Raw genomic sequence first — 14,911 nt, 5'->3', positions numbered from 1 at the left:
CGATCGACTTCACTGTACAATATTTTGTGAAAGCCCGCTCTCCTGGTTGACACACACGTTTGTGTTGAAGAAGCACGATGCTCCGAATTGTGTTATCCCGAACTTTGCCTCGAATCTCTGGCATTTCGAATTGTCAGTATTCTGCAGCCGCCATCCCGGTACCAAACGTACAGCCCGAAGTCCATTACAACAAGGTAAGCGATAAGCATTCACAACATGGAAATGACATGTTGAGTAGACATTATCATTGTTGCACACGACTGAAATGATCGGTTTAGTGTAGTTCTGCCATGTGAAATTCATTGCAAGGCAACTAGGCTTACGTGAGAATTGCAATATCTTTTGGACTAGATGCATTTTTTTTTTTTTGCTTGACTAGCTAGCCTACTTGTTTATAACTCTTGTTGACATTAAAACGCTTGACATGATTGAACCATGTGATTACGTACTTATCCGATACATTGGGTCAACTGAATTACATATACACTAGATAATTGTTGGGTATGATGGTGTTATGCAAAACTGTAATGTGGCAGACAGCCAGAAACCTTCCTGGGTTGCATTAATAAAACGTTTGCTAGAGTTGAAAGACCAGCTTGTACATAGAGAGCCACAACACACAATGTACATGCATGTGTTTCTGTTCAATTGTTTTGGGGGAATTTATAAAGAGACTTCTATACCACTGCAATATTATGTCAGAGACAGTATCTTACAATACTGCACAAATAAAAACTGAAGGGACGTAACTGGACAATACAGTGTTTATACTGGCTCCCAATTTATTTTTGGTCTGTTGGATGATAGAGTTGTGATAACATCTGTAATCTAAACATAGAGCCTAATCAAATCTCCTCTGTCTCATTACAGCTGTTCATCAATAACGAGTGGCAGGATGCCGTCAGCAAGAGGTCCTTCCCCACCATCAACCCAGCCACAGGAGAGGTCATCTGTCAGGTGGCTGAGGCAGACAAGGTCAGTGGCTGGAACTGCCTTGAAACCTGGCCCTGTTCTGTCTAATTACAAGACTTACATCCTTGGTTCCTTGGAGTAATCACTGATCCAATATAATTGGATTGGTGAAAGCAGGGGTTCCACTAGCCTACATAGCTTGGACCTATGCAGTCGTAATGACTGTCTCAAGGGAGGGAGGAAGGAAGACGGCATTTTCAAAGCATTTGAACAGGCCCCTCACTGTTCCTGTATTCAACAACACTACATCCTTGACATGCTAAGACAACAAGTTACCTGAAGCAGAAACATGACGTGTGGTAGGAGGACGAGAGGGTGAAATAACCAGGGGAAAAGTGAATCTAAACAACAGGCGTAATTAGAGCACAATCTTGTAGGGGCCAGGTGTGTGACCATCTTTTTTGTGTTTTTACACTGTCGTAATTGAATTACTTGATAAGTAATTTTTTAAATGATGCCTGGTGATCGAAGGGTTGAAACGTTGTTGAAAATTAATATAACCTACGAGCATGAGCAGCAGTGTGAGGCGTTGTCATTTCTATTTTCCATTTTTTTTAAACGATATGACTTAATATTTATTTTCATCTCCCTCTGGTCTCCTTCTCCGTCTTTCCAGGCAGATGTGGACAAGGCTGTGAAGGCTGCCAGGGAGGCCTTCCGGTTTGGGTCACCATGGAGACGCATGGACGCGTCGGACCGCGGGCTGCTCCTGAGCCGGCTGGCAGACGCAATCGAGAGGGACACAGCCTACCTAGCGGTCAGTGACGCCGTCCCATTACTGCTGGTCAATGGAAATGATTAACCTGAAGTGGTGTTATGAGCGGCTAATTAGATGCACAACATTCCTGGTCTGGCACCCATGCCAAAGCAGTTGTTTGGGTTGTATTAGAGTTTACATGTGTGGCACAGTGCTTTGTCTGATGACAAATGTTACCTTCCAGTGGTGGAAATTTTTTACCCAGAAATATTATCTTCAAAAAATGTATGTTCATATAGATTTATTTGGCTTGTAAACAGCAGCACCATATTTTGCCGAGTCACTGTGTTAGTCCTGTATTCCACAGGTTGCTGACCTAAGCAGCTCCCACGCTGAAGCCACATGGCAGAGGTAGAGACGCAGAGTCACTGTGTTAGTCCTGTATTCCACAGGTTGCTGGCCTAAGCAGCTCCCACGCTGAAGCCACATGGGTTGCAGAGGAAGTAGGTAGAGAGACGCAGAGTCACTGTTAGGTCCTAAGTATTCCACAGGTTGCTGATTCCACAGGTTGCTGGCCTAAGCAGCTCCCACGCTGAAGCCACATGGCAGAGGTAGAGACGCAGAGTCACTGTGTAGTCCTGTATTCCACAGGTTGCTGGCCTAAGCAGCTCCCACGCTGAAGTCACATGGTAGAGATAGATGCAGAGTCACTGTGTTAGTCCTGTATTCCACAGGTTGCTGACCTGAGCAGCTCCCACGCTGAAGTCACATGGTAGATAGAGACGCAGAGTCACTGTGTTAGTCCTGTATTCCACAGGTTGCTGGCCTAAGCAGCTCCCACGCTGAAGCCACATGGCAGAGGTAGAGACGCAGAGTCACTGTTAGTCCTGTATTCCACAGGTTGCTGGCCTAAGCAGCTCCCACACTGAAGTCACATGGTAGAGATAGAGACGCAGGGTCGTGGCTAGGTCACATGATCAACACTGAGAATCTGCAGGGGAAGTGGTGTAAAATAATTCCTTAGTGCTGCTCTTCCAAGACATACACAAATCATATTTGTTGATGTTATGTTACAGGTTTTGCTTGTTTGGTGAAAGTAATAGGGGAAAGGCTATAGTGGTGAAAGGGTTTCTCTGGGCTTGTTTTGATAAAAGAATGAACGGCCTCAGCACAGGACGCTGCCCTACTTTGTTTGGTAAATGAGGCCCTGCTAAAATCGCAAGGATTGGTTCTTGGTGAGAGAAAAAAGCTGCTTAGTTTGTGTGTGTGTGTGTGTGTGTGTGTGTGGGAGGGGTGTATTATAAGAGAGTAGGATTGTTAGTACAGTATTTAGGTTGGACTTGATTAACTACTGTCAGATTGGCTTATCAGGGGTGCAAGGTCCATCAGGTCTGGAAATAGCACTGATTCTGTCCACTGAACTTGCTCCACCTACATGTTAAATATGGATATGGTGTGTATGTGAGAGGGAGTCTGTCCAGAGCCAACTCCAGTGACTCGTTAGTACTTGTAAGACTGGCCAATCTGTTCAAGTATGTACAGTCCAATGTGCTCAACATGAACTGTATGTGCCTGTAAATGTTGTATATAGATACATTTTGCAGTGTGTGTTATGTTGACCACATGTACTCTTGTGTTCCCATTTGCCAAGCCAAATAAATGGTGCGTGGACAACGATAGTCTTTGATTCACTCTTGACGATGAGCCAATTAATTCCCTGGGGTTTGTCTTGCTTGTGCAATGGTCTCTGTTTTTCAAAATATTGGATTCTAATGTGACCTAACTAAAGTGAGGGTTACTGGTGTTTAACTGGACTCTGAACTGATTAACACCCTGTAGCAGCAAATAGTCCCTGTAATTTGATATGACAATGTTATAGTATAACATCTGTTTGGCCCATTAGCAGCATGTTACAGAGCCTACCTCTAAATACATACTGTATGCTTCTGTGTACAACACTGATTATCCATTAGCTTTTTCTAGGAAGGTATAGCAATCTGGCATTTTTCTTAAATTCAACATTTTTTATGGGGTAAGATCAGCTTTAACATTGCAGATGGCTTCCAGCAATGTAATTGTCTGCATGGTTTCCAATCCCCCATATAAACCAAAATGTGTGTGTGTATATATATATATATATATATATATATCTATATACACACACACACAGTGCTTTCAGAAAGTATTCAGACCCATTTACTTTTTTCACATTTTGTTACGTTACAGACTTATTCTAAAAATGGATTGTTATTTTCAGGTTATTTGTTAGATCGGGTTCAAGTTCGGGCTCTGGCTGGGCCACTCAAGGAAATTCAGAGACTTGTGCCAAAGCCACTCCTGTGTTGTCTTGGCTGTGTGCTTAGGGTCGTTGTCCTGTTGGAAGGTGAACCTTCTCCCCAGTCTGAGGTCCTGAGCACTCTGGAGCAGGTTTTCATCAAGGATATCTCTGTACTTTGCTCCGTTCATCTTTCCCTCGATCCTGATTAGTCTCCCAGTCCCCGCCGCTGAAAAACATCCCCACAGCATGATGCTACCACCACCATGCTTCACCGTAGGGATGGTGTCAGGTTTCCTCCAGATGTGATGCTTGGCATTCAGGCCAAAGAGTTCCATCTTGGTTTCATCAGACCAGATAATGTTATTTCTAATGGTCTGAGAGTCCTTTAGGTACCTTTTGGAGAACTCCAAGCGAGCTGTCGTATGCCGACATACAAGTTCTTTATTTTTCCCCACTTGCCTCTTCCATTTTTGCAGTAATGCTGCAATTAGTTGGTTGTAATTTTGTGTAGAGTAGACATTTCTATATATTTTTGTTAGCTGCATGTGTGACAACTCCACCAGTCCTATTTATGATATAATTTACAAAGATAATTCCTATTTAAAAAAAATATATATATTCAATATATTTATATATTATCAATTAGTATATTTGAGTTTAACCATAATATTTTTTTCTGTATTTTCTGGTGGATTCAACTGAAATTGCAACCAAGTTTCTATGGCTTGTTTTTAAAAAAGCGATATTTTGGAGATTATTTCATTTTCAAATAACCAAAAGTGAGAGGTTGTAATCTGAATAAAGGGCATTCTTGAACATGTGGTGAGACATTCTTACTAATCTGCTAGAGAACCAGTTCGTATTAAGTTTAACTCTTGTATGAATGTAGTCTTTAGTGAGAGGTCTAATGCTTTGATATTGAATCATTTCTGCCCTTCGAATTCATATTCATTATATAAATAGGCTCTTTTAATTTTGTCTGGCTTGCCGTTCCAAATAAAATGGAATATTTTTTGCTCAAGTAATTAAACAAACAAGTCGCTAGGTATAGGTAAGCCCATAAGCATATACAGTTGAAGTCAGAAGTTTACACACACTTTGGTTGGAGTCATTAAAACTCATTTTTTCAACCATTCCACAAATTTCTTCTAAACAAACTATAGTTTTGGCAAGTTGGTTAGGACATCTACTTTGTGCATGACACAAGTCATTTTTCCAACAATTGTTTACAGACAGATTATTTAGCTTATAATTCACTGTATCACAATTCCAGTGGGTCAGAAGTTTACATACACTAAATTGACTGTGCCTTTAAACAGCATGGAATATTCCAGAAAATTATGTCATGGCTATAGAAGCTTCTAATAGGCTAATTGACATCATTTCAGTCAATTGGAGGTGTAGCTGTCGATGTATTTCAAGGCCTACCTTCAAACTCAGTGCCTCTTTGCTTGACATCATGGGAAAATCAAACGAAATCAGCCAAGACCTCGTAAAAAAAATGTGTAGACCTCCACAAGTCTGGTTCGTCCTTGGGAGCAATTTCCAAACACCTGAAGGTACCACGTTCATCTGTACAAACAATAGTACTCAAGTATAAACACCATGGGACCATGCAGCCGTCATACCGCTCAGGAAGGAGACGCGTTCTGTCTCCTAGAGATGAACGTACTTTGGTACAAAAGTGCAAATCAATCCCAGAACAACAGCAAATTACCTTGTGAAGATGCTGGAGGAAACAGATACAAAAGTATCTATATCCACAGTAAAACAAGGCCTATATCGACATAACCTTGAAAGACCGCTCAGCAAGGAAGAAGCCACTGCTCCAAAACCGCCATAAAAAAGCCAGACTACGGCTTGCAACTGCACATGGAGAAATGTCCTCTGGTCTGATGAAACAAAAATAGAACTGTTTGGCCATAATGACCATCGTTGTGTTTGGAGGAAAAAGGGTGAGGCTTGCAAGCTGAAGAACACCATCCCAACCGTGCAGTACGGGGGTGGCAGTATCATCTCATGCTCGCCTCCCTACCACTGAGGAAGTACAGTTCCCGCGCAGCCCAGTCAAAACTGTTCGCTGCTCTGGCCCCCCAATGGTGGAACAAACTCCCTCACGACGCCAGGACAGCGGAGTCAATCACCACCTTCCGGAGACACCTGAAACCCCACCTCTTTCAGGAATACCTAGGATAGGATAAAGTAATCCTTCTCACCCCCCTTAAAAGATTTAGATGCACTATTGTAAAGTGGCTGTTCCACTGGATGTCTTAAGGTGAACGCACCAATTTGTAAGTCGCTCTGGATAAGAGCGTCTGCTAAATGACTTAAATGTAAATGTAATCATGTTGTGGGGGTGCTTTGCTGCGGGAGGGGGACTGGTGCACTTCACAAAATAGATGGCATCATGAGGGAGGAAAATTTGGTGGATCTATTGAAGCATCTCAAGACATCAGTCAGGAAGTTAAAGCTTTGTCGCAAATGGGTCTTCCAAATGGACAAGGACCCCAAGCATACTTCCAAAGTTGTGGCAAAATGGCTTATGGACAACAAAGTCAAGGTATTGGAGTGGCCATCACAAAGCCCTGACCTCAATCCTATAGAAAATGTGTGGGCAGAACTGAAAAAGCGAGCAAGGAGGCTTACAAACCTGACTCAGTTACACCAGCTCTGTCAGGAGGAATGGGACAAAATTCACCCAACTTATTGTGGGAAGCTTGTGGAAGGCTACCCGAAACAACATTTGACCCAAGTTAAACAATTTAAAGGCAATGCTAGCAAATACTAATTGAGTGTATGTAAACTTCTGACGCACTGGGAATGTGACGAAAGAATTAAAAGCTTAAATAAATCATTCGCTCTACTATTATTCTGACATTTCACATTCTAAAAATAAAGTGGTGACCCAAACTGACCAAAGACGGAATTTGTACTTGGATTAAATGTCAGGAATTGTGAAATACTGAGTTTAAATGTATTTGGCTAGGGTGTATGTAAACTTCCGACTTCAACTGACAGGTATTCTCCTCTCCATGGTAGCAAGATCTTATTTATTTTTGCAAACTTTCTGTTAAAATGTATTGTAGTGAGATCATTTTTTTCTTTCGGGATATGAATACAGAGTATGTCCACATCACCATCAGACTATTTTATTGGTAAACTACCCGGTAATGTAAAAGTTGTATTTTTTTAGTGATCCAATACGTATTATAGTAATTACACTTATCATCATTTGGTTTTAATCCAGAGAGGTTAGCAAAAGTATCTAGAGGCTGTGGAGGGATTCTAATGGTGGTGTTAAAAGAAAACATGAATCATCAGCGTACAATGACAATGTTTCGTAATACAGAATACAGCCTTGCTACTATCTGTCCTCAATCAAACTTCATTAATTAGGCCATGGCGGAACTCTGTTGACACTTTGACCTTATTTTGCCATAGGAACTGGAGACCCTGGACAATGGGAAGCCCTATGCCGTGTCCTACAGCGTGGACGTGCCCATGGTGGTCAAGTGCCTCAGGTCAGTCACAGTAATATACATTGCAGTGTGTATGTGTGAGAGCAGTGAAATGAACGCATGCATTAAGTCCTTGGAGGATCAGGCTTTCAGCTCGACTGCCGACGGCCTCTGGAATGCCCTCCCGGATCACCTGAAGGCACCACAGACTCTGGGATCATTTAAAACATTCCTAAAAACCTTTCTCTTTAGGCAGGCTTTCGGTTGATAGCTGTGCTCCTTGGTGACCCTTGTAGTGTCAGCTGTGTTCTTTGTGTGTCAGTTGCATTCTAACGTTCTATTTTTTATTTTTTTATGCACTTTGATATTATTCTGTATAATGAAAAGCTTTACAAATGTAATTTATTATTATTATTACTTTCTGCAAACCAAAATGTATGAGTTGTCATAAATCATAAGTGCCAGATGTGGCATTATGCTAAATGGTTGAATGTTTGTAGGGCGAGGTAGAGACAGAATGGTGGGAAAGACGGGGGGAAAAAGAGGGTGAGACTGACTGTGGTGGGAAAGACAGGGGGGAAAAGAGGGTGAGACTGACTGTGGTGGGAAAGACGGGGGAAAAGAGGGTGAGACTGACTGTGGTGGGAAAGACAGAGGGGGAAAGAGGGTGAGACTGACTGTGGTGGGAAAGACAGGGGGAAAAGAGGGTGAGACTGACTGTGGTGGGAAAGACAGGGGGAAAAGAGGGTGAGACTGACTGTGGTGGGAAAGACAGGGGGAAAAGAGGGTGAGACTGACTGTGGTGGGAAAGACAGGGGGAAAAGAGGGTGAGACTGACTGTGGTGGGAAAGACAGGGGGAAAAGAGGGTGAGACTGACTGGTGGGAAAGACAGGGGGAAAAGAGGGTGAGACTGACTGTGGTGGGAAAGAGGGTGAGACTGACTGGGAAAGACAGGGGGAAAAGAGGGTGAGACTGACTGTGGTGGGAAAGACAGGGGGAAAAGAGGGTGAGACTGACTGTGGTGGGAAAGAGGGTGAGACTGACTGTGGTGGGAAAGACAGGGGGGAAAAGAGGGTGAGACTGACTGTGGTGGGAAAGACAGGGGGGAAAAGAGGGTGAGACTGACTGTGGTGGGAAAGACAGGGGGGAAAAGAGGGTGAGACTGACTGTGGTGGCAAAGACAGGGGGGAAAAGAGGGTGAGACTGACTGTGGTGGCAAAGACAGGGGGGAAAAGAGACTGACTGTGAATTAGTTCTTAGAAGAATGTGACTGAAGACTGCCAAACCTCCCTTATTTGTATTTGATTGGCTGGCACCCAGCACCATGACCTAGACTGCTTTCTGTATACTCACTGTGGATCCGATCACTATCTCAATCTACTGCAAGTCTGCTTGTTTACCTTTTAATAGATTGGAAATAGACTCATTTACAGTTTCCTTCTTGGAAAAAATAAATAACTGAATTTCCCTCTACTCTTGACATCTGAAACTATAGTTTCTGCAGTTCTATTTCATAATAAACATTTATACATAGTAACCCTACTGAGTCTAGTGTCCTGGTATTTACTGAGTATGGAATGTAGTGAGTACGTAAAGCAGTTGAGAAATATTGACACCCCCCATATCCCTTTTGATGTATTTGAAAGGTGTAATATTTTGGAGGATTCTTGAGTCCAAGTGTTTACTGTCTGTCTGTGTGTACATGTGTTTGCACAGGTACTATGCAGGCTGGGCAGATAAGTGGGAGGGGAAGACCATTCCCATTGATGGAGACTTCTTCTGCTACACCCGCCATGAGCCCATCGGTGTGTGTGGCCAGATCATCCCGGTGAGTGAGTGAAGGAGCTGTTCAGTGGTTAGCGATGGACCTTGATGAATCTTAAACCGTTCAGGGGTTAGGAATGGACCTCCTTGATGAATCTTAATCTGTTCAGGGGCTAGGAATGGACCTCCTTGATTAATCTTAAGCCGTTCAGGGGCTAGGAATGGACCTCCTTGATGAATCTTAAGCCGTTCAGGGGTTAGGAATGGACCTCCTTGATGAATCTTAAGCCGTTCAGGGGTTAGGAATGGACCTCCTTGATGAATCTTAAGCTGTTCAGGGGTTAGAGATGGACCTCCTTGATGAATCTTAAGCTGTTCAGGGGTTAGGAATGAAATTCCTTGATGAATCTTAAGCTGTTCAGGGGTGAGGAATGAAATTCCTTGATGAATCTTAAGCTGTTCAGGGGTTAGAGATGGACCTCCTTGATGAATCTTAAGCTGTTCAGGGGTTAGGAATGAAATTCCTTGATGAATCTTAAGCTGTTCAGGGGTTTGGAAGAACAAGTTCTTATTTACAACTGCGACCTGGCCAAGATAAAGCAAAGCAGTGTGACACAAACAACACAGAGTTACACATGGGATCAAGATAAGGTAAGGCAATAAATAGGCCATAGTGGCGAAATAATTACAATTTAGCATTAACACTAGAGTGATAGATGAGCAGAAGCTGAATGTGCAAGTAGCGATACTGGGGTGCAAAGGAGCAAAAAAATAAATAACAATATGGGGATGAGGTAGTTGGGTGGGCTTTTTACAGATGGGCTGTGTACTGGTGCAATTCTCGGTAAGCTGCTCTGACAGCTGATGCTTAAAGTTAGTGAGGGAGATATAAGACTCCAGCTTCAGTGATTTTGCAGTTCGTTCCAGTCATTGGCAGCAGAGAACTGGAAGGAAAGGCGGCCAAAGGAGGAGTTGGCTTTGGGGATGGCCAGTGAAATATACCTGCTGGAGCGCGTGCTACGGGTGGGTGCTGCTATGGTGACCAGTGAGCTGAGATAAGGCGGGGCTTTACCTCGCAAAGACTTATAGATGACCTAGAACCAGTGGATTTGGCGACGAATATGAAGCGAGGACCAGCCAACGAGAGAATACAGGTCGCAGTGGTGGGTAGTATATGGGGCTTTGGTAACAAAACGGATGGCACTGTGATCGACTACATTCAATTTGCTGAGTAGAGTGTTAGAGGCTATTTTGTAAATGACCAGCGTTGCCATTTTGTGGCCCCTTTCCTCTTGCCTGTGAGAGCAGGTTTGTTTGCGCTGTCTGTCATGGTGAAATAGACTGGGAGTGGAGAGGAATTAAGAGCAGGCAGAGCAGTTTCAGTGAGCTGGCTTCAGTCCCACCAGTCTCATGGTGAAAGAGACTGGGAGGAGGGAGAGGGGTAATATAAGGTGACACCCTGCCTCCAAAACCTGGTACGGCTGCAAGGCTGTGTTGTGTAAATATAGTGGCAGCCTGGACTAATGTGTTGAGTGCATGCATGGATTTATGTCTGTGTACTTTGCACACGTTTGACATGGTCTGTCTTCACTCTACCGTTCACTGTCTTCCTCTCTATCTTCCCTCAGTGGAACTTCCCTCTGCTGATGCAGGCATGGAAGCTGGGGCCAGCTCTGGCTACAGGCAACACTGTGGTGATGAAGGTGGCTGAGCAGACCCCCCTCACTGCCCTGTATGTGGCCAGTCTCATCAAGGAGGTTGGTACACTAATACACTCACACACACACACCCTCCTTACCACACTTCTTAAGCTCTCTCTCGATCTCCTCTCTCTCCTCTCTCTCTCTCCTCTCAGGTTGGTTTTCCTCCAGGTGTGGTGAACATCCTGCCTGGTATGGGTCCATCTGCTGGTTCTGCCATCGCCTCCCACATGGATGTGGATAAGGTGGCTTTCACAGGATCTACTGAGGTAAGACAGACCGCCCATACTTTAGGCATCTCAAAGAACTGAGTCACTGCTTTCAAAGGGCCAATGTGTTTTGGTGTATTAGTGTGTGTATGAGAATGAACCCTGTACTGTCTAAGCAGCTCCATGTGTCCAGGTAGGTCACCTGATCCAGCAGGCATCTGGCTCCAGCAACCTGAAGAAGGTCACTCTGGAGCTGGGAGGAAAGAGCCCCAACATAATCATGTCTGATGCCAACAGTGAGTACGGCTCAAGGCGACTTTACTTTTGGGATGGGCATCCAGTTAGAAATATGTCAAAAATGGGAATCCTTCATTTGGATAGTCTGTTACAGATTATTTAGCAAAGTGTGGTGTCCGTTTTTATTTATGGAGTATCAATTGCAGCAGGCATCTGCTACTTTTACAACGGACATCTACCAGAGGAGGCTGATGGGATGAGCTATAGGAGGACGGGCTCATTGTAATGACTGGAATGGAATCAATGGAACGGTGTCAAAAATGGTTTCCATATGTTTGACGTGTTTTGATACTGTTCTGTTATTTTCATTCCAGCATTACAATGAGCCCGTCCTCCTATAGTACCTCCCACCAGCCTCCTCTGAAATCTACTAAGGCGTGTGCATGTTTGCCTGTGTGTCTTTATTTGTTTGATTGCGATTGCTGTGTCTGACTTGGCCGATATGTTTCGACTTGAGGTTCAGCAGTAAATACACCTTCGGCTTCAGGTCAAAACCTTGCTCAGCTATAATGTTTGCACTGCAGTGACAAATGCAGGATATGGCCAGAAAACATACCTCAATCCAGGGATGGAAGATGTCACTGTACTCCTAATTATCCCATTATCCGACATGGAAAATCGAAATACTGCTTTTAAATAAAATAAAATAAAGTTTTTTTTAACTGCCTTTTTCATCAGCATGCTAGGCTAGCTAATGCTAAAGCAGCCCATTGGATTCCACAACTCTTCCGGCAGCTACTCACCCCAAGGCCAGGTGTCAATTTCATGGAGTCCAATGCTGCAAAACGTCAAGTGGAAACATATCGGCTATGTATGACTGTGTTCTCTCTCTCTTTCTGCAGTGGCGGAGGCGGTGGAACAGTCCCACTTTGCCCTGTTCTTTAACCAGGGCCAGTGCTGCTGTGCCGGCTCCCGTACATACGTGCAGGACACCATCTATGATGAGTTTATGGAGCGCAGTGTGGAGCGGGCCAAGAGCAGGGTGGTGGGAGACCCCTTCAACATGAAGACTGAGCAGGGACCGCAGGTTAGAAATACTGCATGGTGCACAAACACACACCCAGACGAGTAAGAGTAGGAGTTGAAGACACACACACAGACGAGTAGAGTAGGAGTTGAAGACACACACCCAGACGAGTGGAGTAGGAGTTAAAGACGCACCCAGACGAGTGGAGTAGGAGTTGAAGACACACACCCAGACGAGTAGAGTAGGAGTTGAAGACGCACCCAGACGAGTGGAGTAGGAGTTGAAGACGCACCCAGACGAGTAGAGTAGGAGTTGAAGACGCACCCAGACGAATAGAGTAGGAGTTGAAGACGCACACCCAGACGAGTGGAGTAGGAGTTGAAGACGCACACCCAGACGAGTGGAGTAGGAGTTGAAGACGCACACCCAGACGAGTGGAGTAGGAGTTGAAGACGCACCCAGACGAGTGGAGTAGGAGTTGAAGACGCACCCAGACGAGTGAGTAGGAGTTGAAGACTCACCCAGGAGTTGGAGTTGAAGACGCACCCAGACGAGTGGAGTAGGAGTTGAAGACGCACCCAGACGAGTAGAGTAGGAGTTGAAGACTCACCCAGACGAATAGAGTAGGAGTTGAAGACGCACACCCAGACGAGTGGAGTAGGAGTTGAAGACGCACACCCAGACGAGTAGAGTAGGAGTTGAAGACGCACACCCAAACATAAGACACTGGATAAAAATAGAAGAGCTGCACACTATATTGTACTGAAATAACTGTGGTACCAGCATTTCCAAATGCAGAGCCTTTATCAGAAAACAACTACAAGAACGCACTTGCATTGCATACATATACACAAGCACTTGTAGTCTGATTTGGTTTATAACTCTCTCCCTAACACATTAGGCACCCACTTACGAGCACTGTAAAACGGTTCCCTCTCTAGGTGGATGAGGAACAGTTCAAGAAGATTCTGGGCTACATCAGCAGTGGGAAGCGTGAGGGGGCCAAGCTGATGTGCGGGGGAGGGGTGGCTGCAGACCGTGGCTACTTCATCCAACCAACCATCTTTGGAGATGTCCAGGACGGCATGACCATCGCCCGTGAGGAGGTACAGCAATGCATTGTCATTATTAACAACTCACTCTTCATGAAACTGGCTGTCAAGTTTCACCATTTTGGCCCTTGGGGCTGCCTTGACAGAATCCCCCTACTGGCTATACCCATTAAAATGAAAAGCCTGTATATTTTGGTTGTCTAAAGTATATTTGTGTGGCTATTCTGAAGCTAGAATCCTTAGTTGCTACATTAATTTTTCAACTTGTAAATTAATGATATATACCAATTGATTCTTAAAGAATAGAATGTATAAATGGCTCATGAGCTTAGTTCATATCCTGTCATACCCCATCAGAACTTACAATATAAGCTTGTTTTACCTCAGTGTTTGTAAACAACAAATGTAAACAAACAATGTTTAGCCTCAACATGGTTAAACCTATACATTGGATATCACGGATGGTCAGTCCTTGCCGTCTATGTACAGTCTATGAATTTGAGTGGTTACATTTTTCCATCCCTTAGCTTTTTAGCGAAACTGTGGCGAGGAGAACACTTTTATTTCAATTAATTCTAGATCATACATGTGTAACATGTTCTCTTCAGAGAACCGATCTCTTTAGGTTAGATTCTTTAAATTCATTTCTCCTCTATAACAGATCTTTGGGCCGGTGATGCAGATCCTGAAGTTTAAGACTCTGGAGGAGGTGGTTGAGAGAGCCAACGACACAAAGTACGGCCTGGCAGCTGCCGTCTTCACCAAAGACATCGACAAGGCCCACTACATCTCTAGCGGACTTCGCGCTGGCACTGTCTGGTACGCTGATTTCTAGCTTACTTTATTTTACAACATATCCATCAAATTGTCCATTTCTTTCCGTAGTATTAAGGTCCAGAGGTTGGCTGAAGTTGACCCATTTATAATCAGCTAATTGTGTATATGGTTTGTCCATTTCTTTCTCCTAAGGATTAACTGCTATGATGTGTTTGGAGCACAAGCCCCCTTCGGTGGCTACAAATATTCTGGTAACGGTCGTGAGCTGGGAGAGTATGGCCTGGACAACTACACTGAAGTGAAAACGGTAAGGACCCCATAACCACCACACTACTGTAGGAGAAAATGTTCAGGCCCCAGTGGGCCACATACGTAAACGTATGAACGCTGTTGCCACGTTACATACGTAATAAACAGCAACATCTCACAAGCAGCTGTATGTATGTTCACAAAATGTGTTAATGTCAAAGCTTCAAAACATATTTTATTCTTTACCTCAGGTAACGATCAAGGTCCCTCAGAAAAACTCGTAAAGACGTCAGAACTCTGCCTCCAATCAAGGAAACTAACTGACCATAGGAAGGCTCTATGGAACTAAATCAGCCTCAGTTATTCAGTTGGACTTTAATATGGTGAATCCCTGCTACAATGCAGAGTAGTTTTGTACTCTTGTAGAGTGAAAGGGATTTTGGATAATAAATGCACTTGATACACGCTATTACTTGCTTTGAACCTACTG

General features: G+C 44.0%; 1 protein-coding gene across 2 annotated transcripts; it reads left to right on the top strand.

The window, feature by feature from the left end:
• The first annotated feature begins 5 nt into the window (after positions 1-5).
• LOC115102664 (aldehyde dehydrogenase, mitochondrial) lies at positions 6-14,890 on the top strand. 2 transcript variants are annotated; one of them, XM_029622840.2, is made up of 13 exons: positions 6-194; positions 871-975; positions 1,589-1,729; positions 7,389-7,468; positions 9,123-9,234; positions 10,799-10,927; positions 11,026-11,139; positions 11,273-11,375; positions 12,219-12,403; positions 13,285-13,449; positions 14,057-14,214; positions 14,365-14,479; positions 14,673-14,890. In XM_029622840.2, the coding sequence occupies exons 1-13, from the start codon at positions 78-80 to the stop codon at positions 14,703-14,705; spliced, it is 1,557 nt and encodes a 518-aa protein (XP_029478700.1). In that variant the 5' UTR covers positions 6-77; the 3' UTR covers positions 14,706-14,890. The 2 variants fall into 2 exon arrangements, with proteins under 2 accessions (XP_029478700.1, XP_029478710.1); XM_029622850.2 differs by lacking the exons at positions 6-194; positions 871-975; positions 1,589-1,729 and adding an exon at positions 2,260-2,607.
• The last annotated feature ends 21 nt before the right edge of the window (positions 14,891-14,911 follow it).

Source organism: Oncorhynchus nerka, linkage group LG3 (assembly GCF_034236695.1).
Source record: "Oncorhynchus nerka isolate Pitt River linkage group LG3, Oner_Uvic_2.0, whole genome shotgun sequence".
Taxonomy (NCBI): domain Eukaryota; kingdom Metazoa; phylum Chordata; class Actinopteri; order Salmoniformes; family Salmonidae; genus Oncorhynchus; species Oncorhynchus nerka.
Note: the sequence above shows the minus strand (reverse complement) of the source record. Positions and strands in the feature narration are given on the sequence as shown.

Excerpts from the sequence above, each read along its gene's own strand:
- LOC115102664 (XM_029622840.2), top strand. The coding sequence starts at position 78 with ATGCTCCGAATTGTGTTATCCCGAACTTTGCCTCGAATCTCTGGCATT. Across the intron at positions 1,730-7,388 it reads GGGACACAGCCTACCTAGCG|GAACTGGAGACCCTGGACAA; the intron begins GTCAGTGACGCC and ends ATTTTGCCATAG. Across the intron at positions 14,215-14,364 it reads CTTCGCGCTGGCACTGTCTG|GATTAACTGCTATGATGTGT; the intron begins GTACGCTGATTT and ends CTTTCTCCTAAG.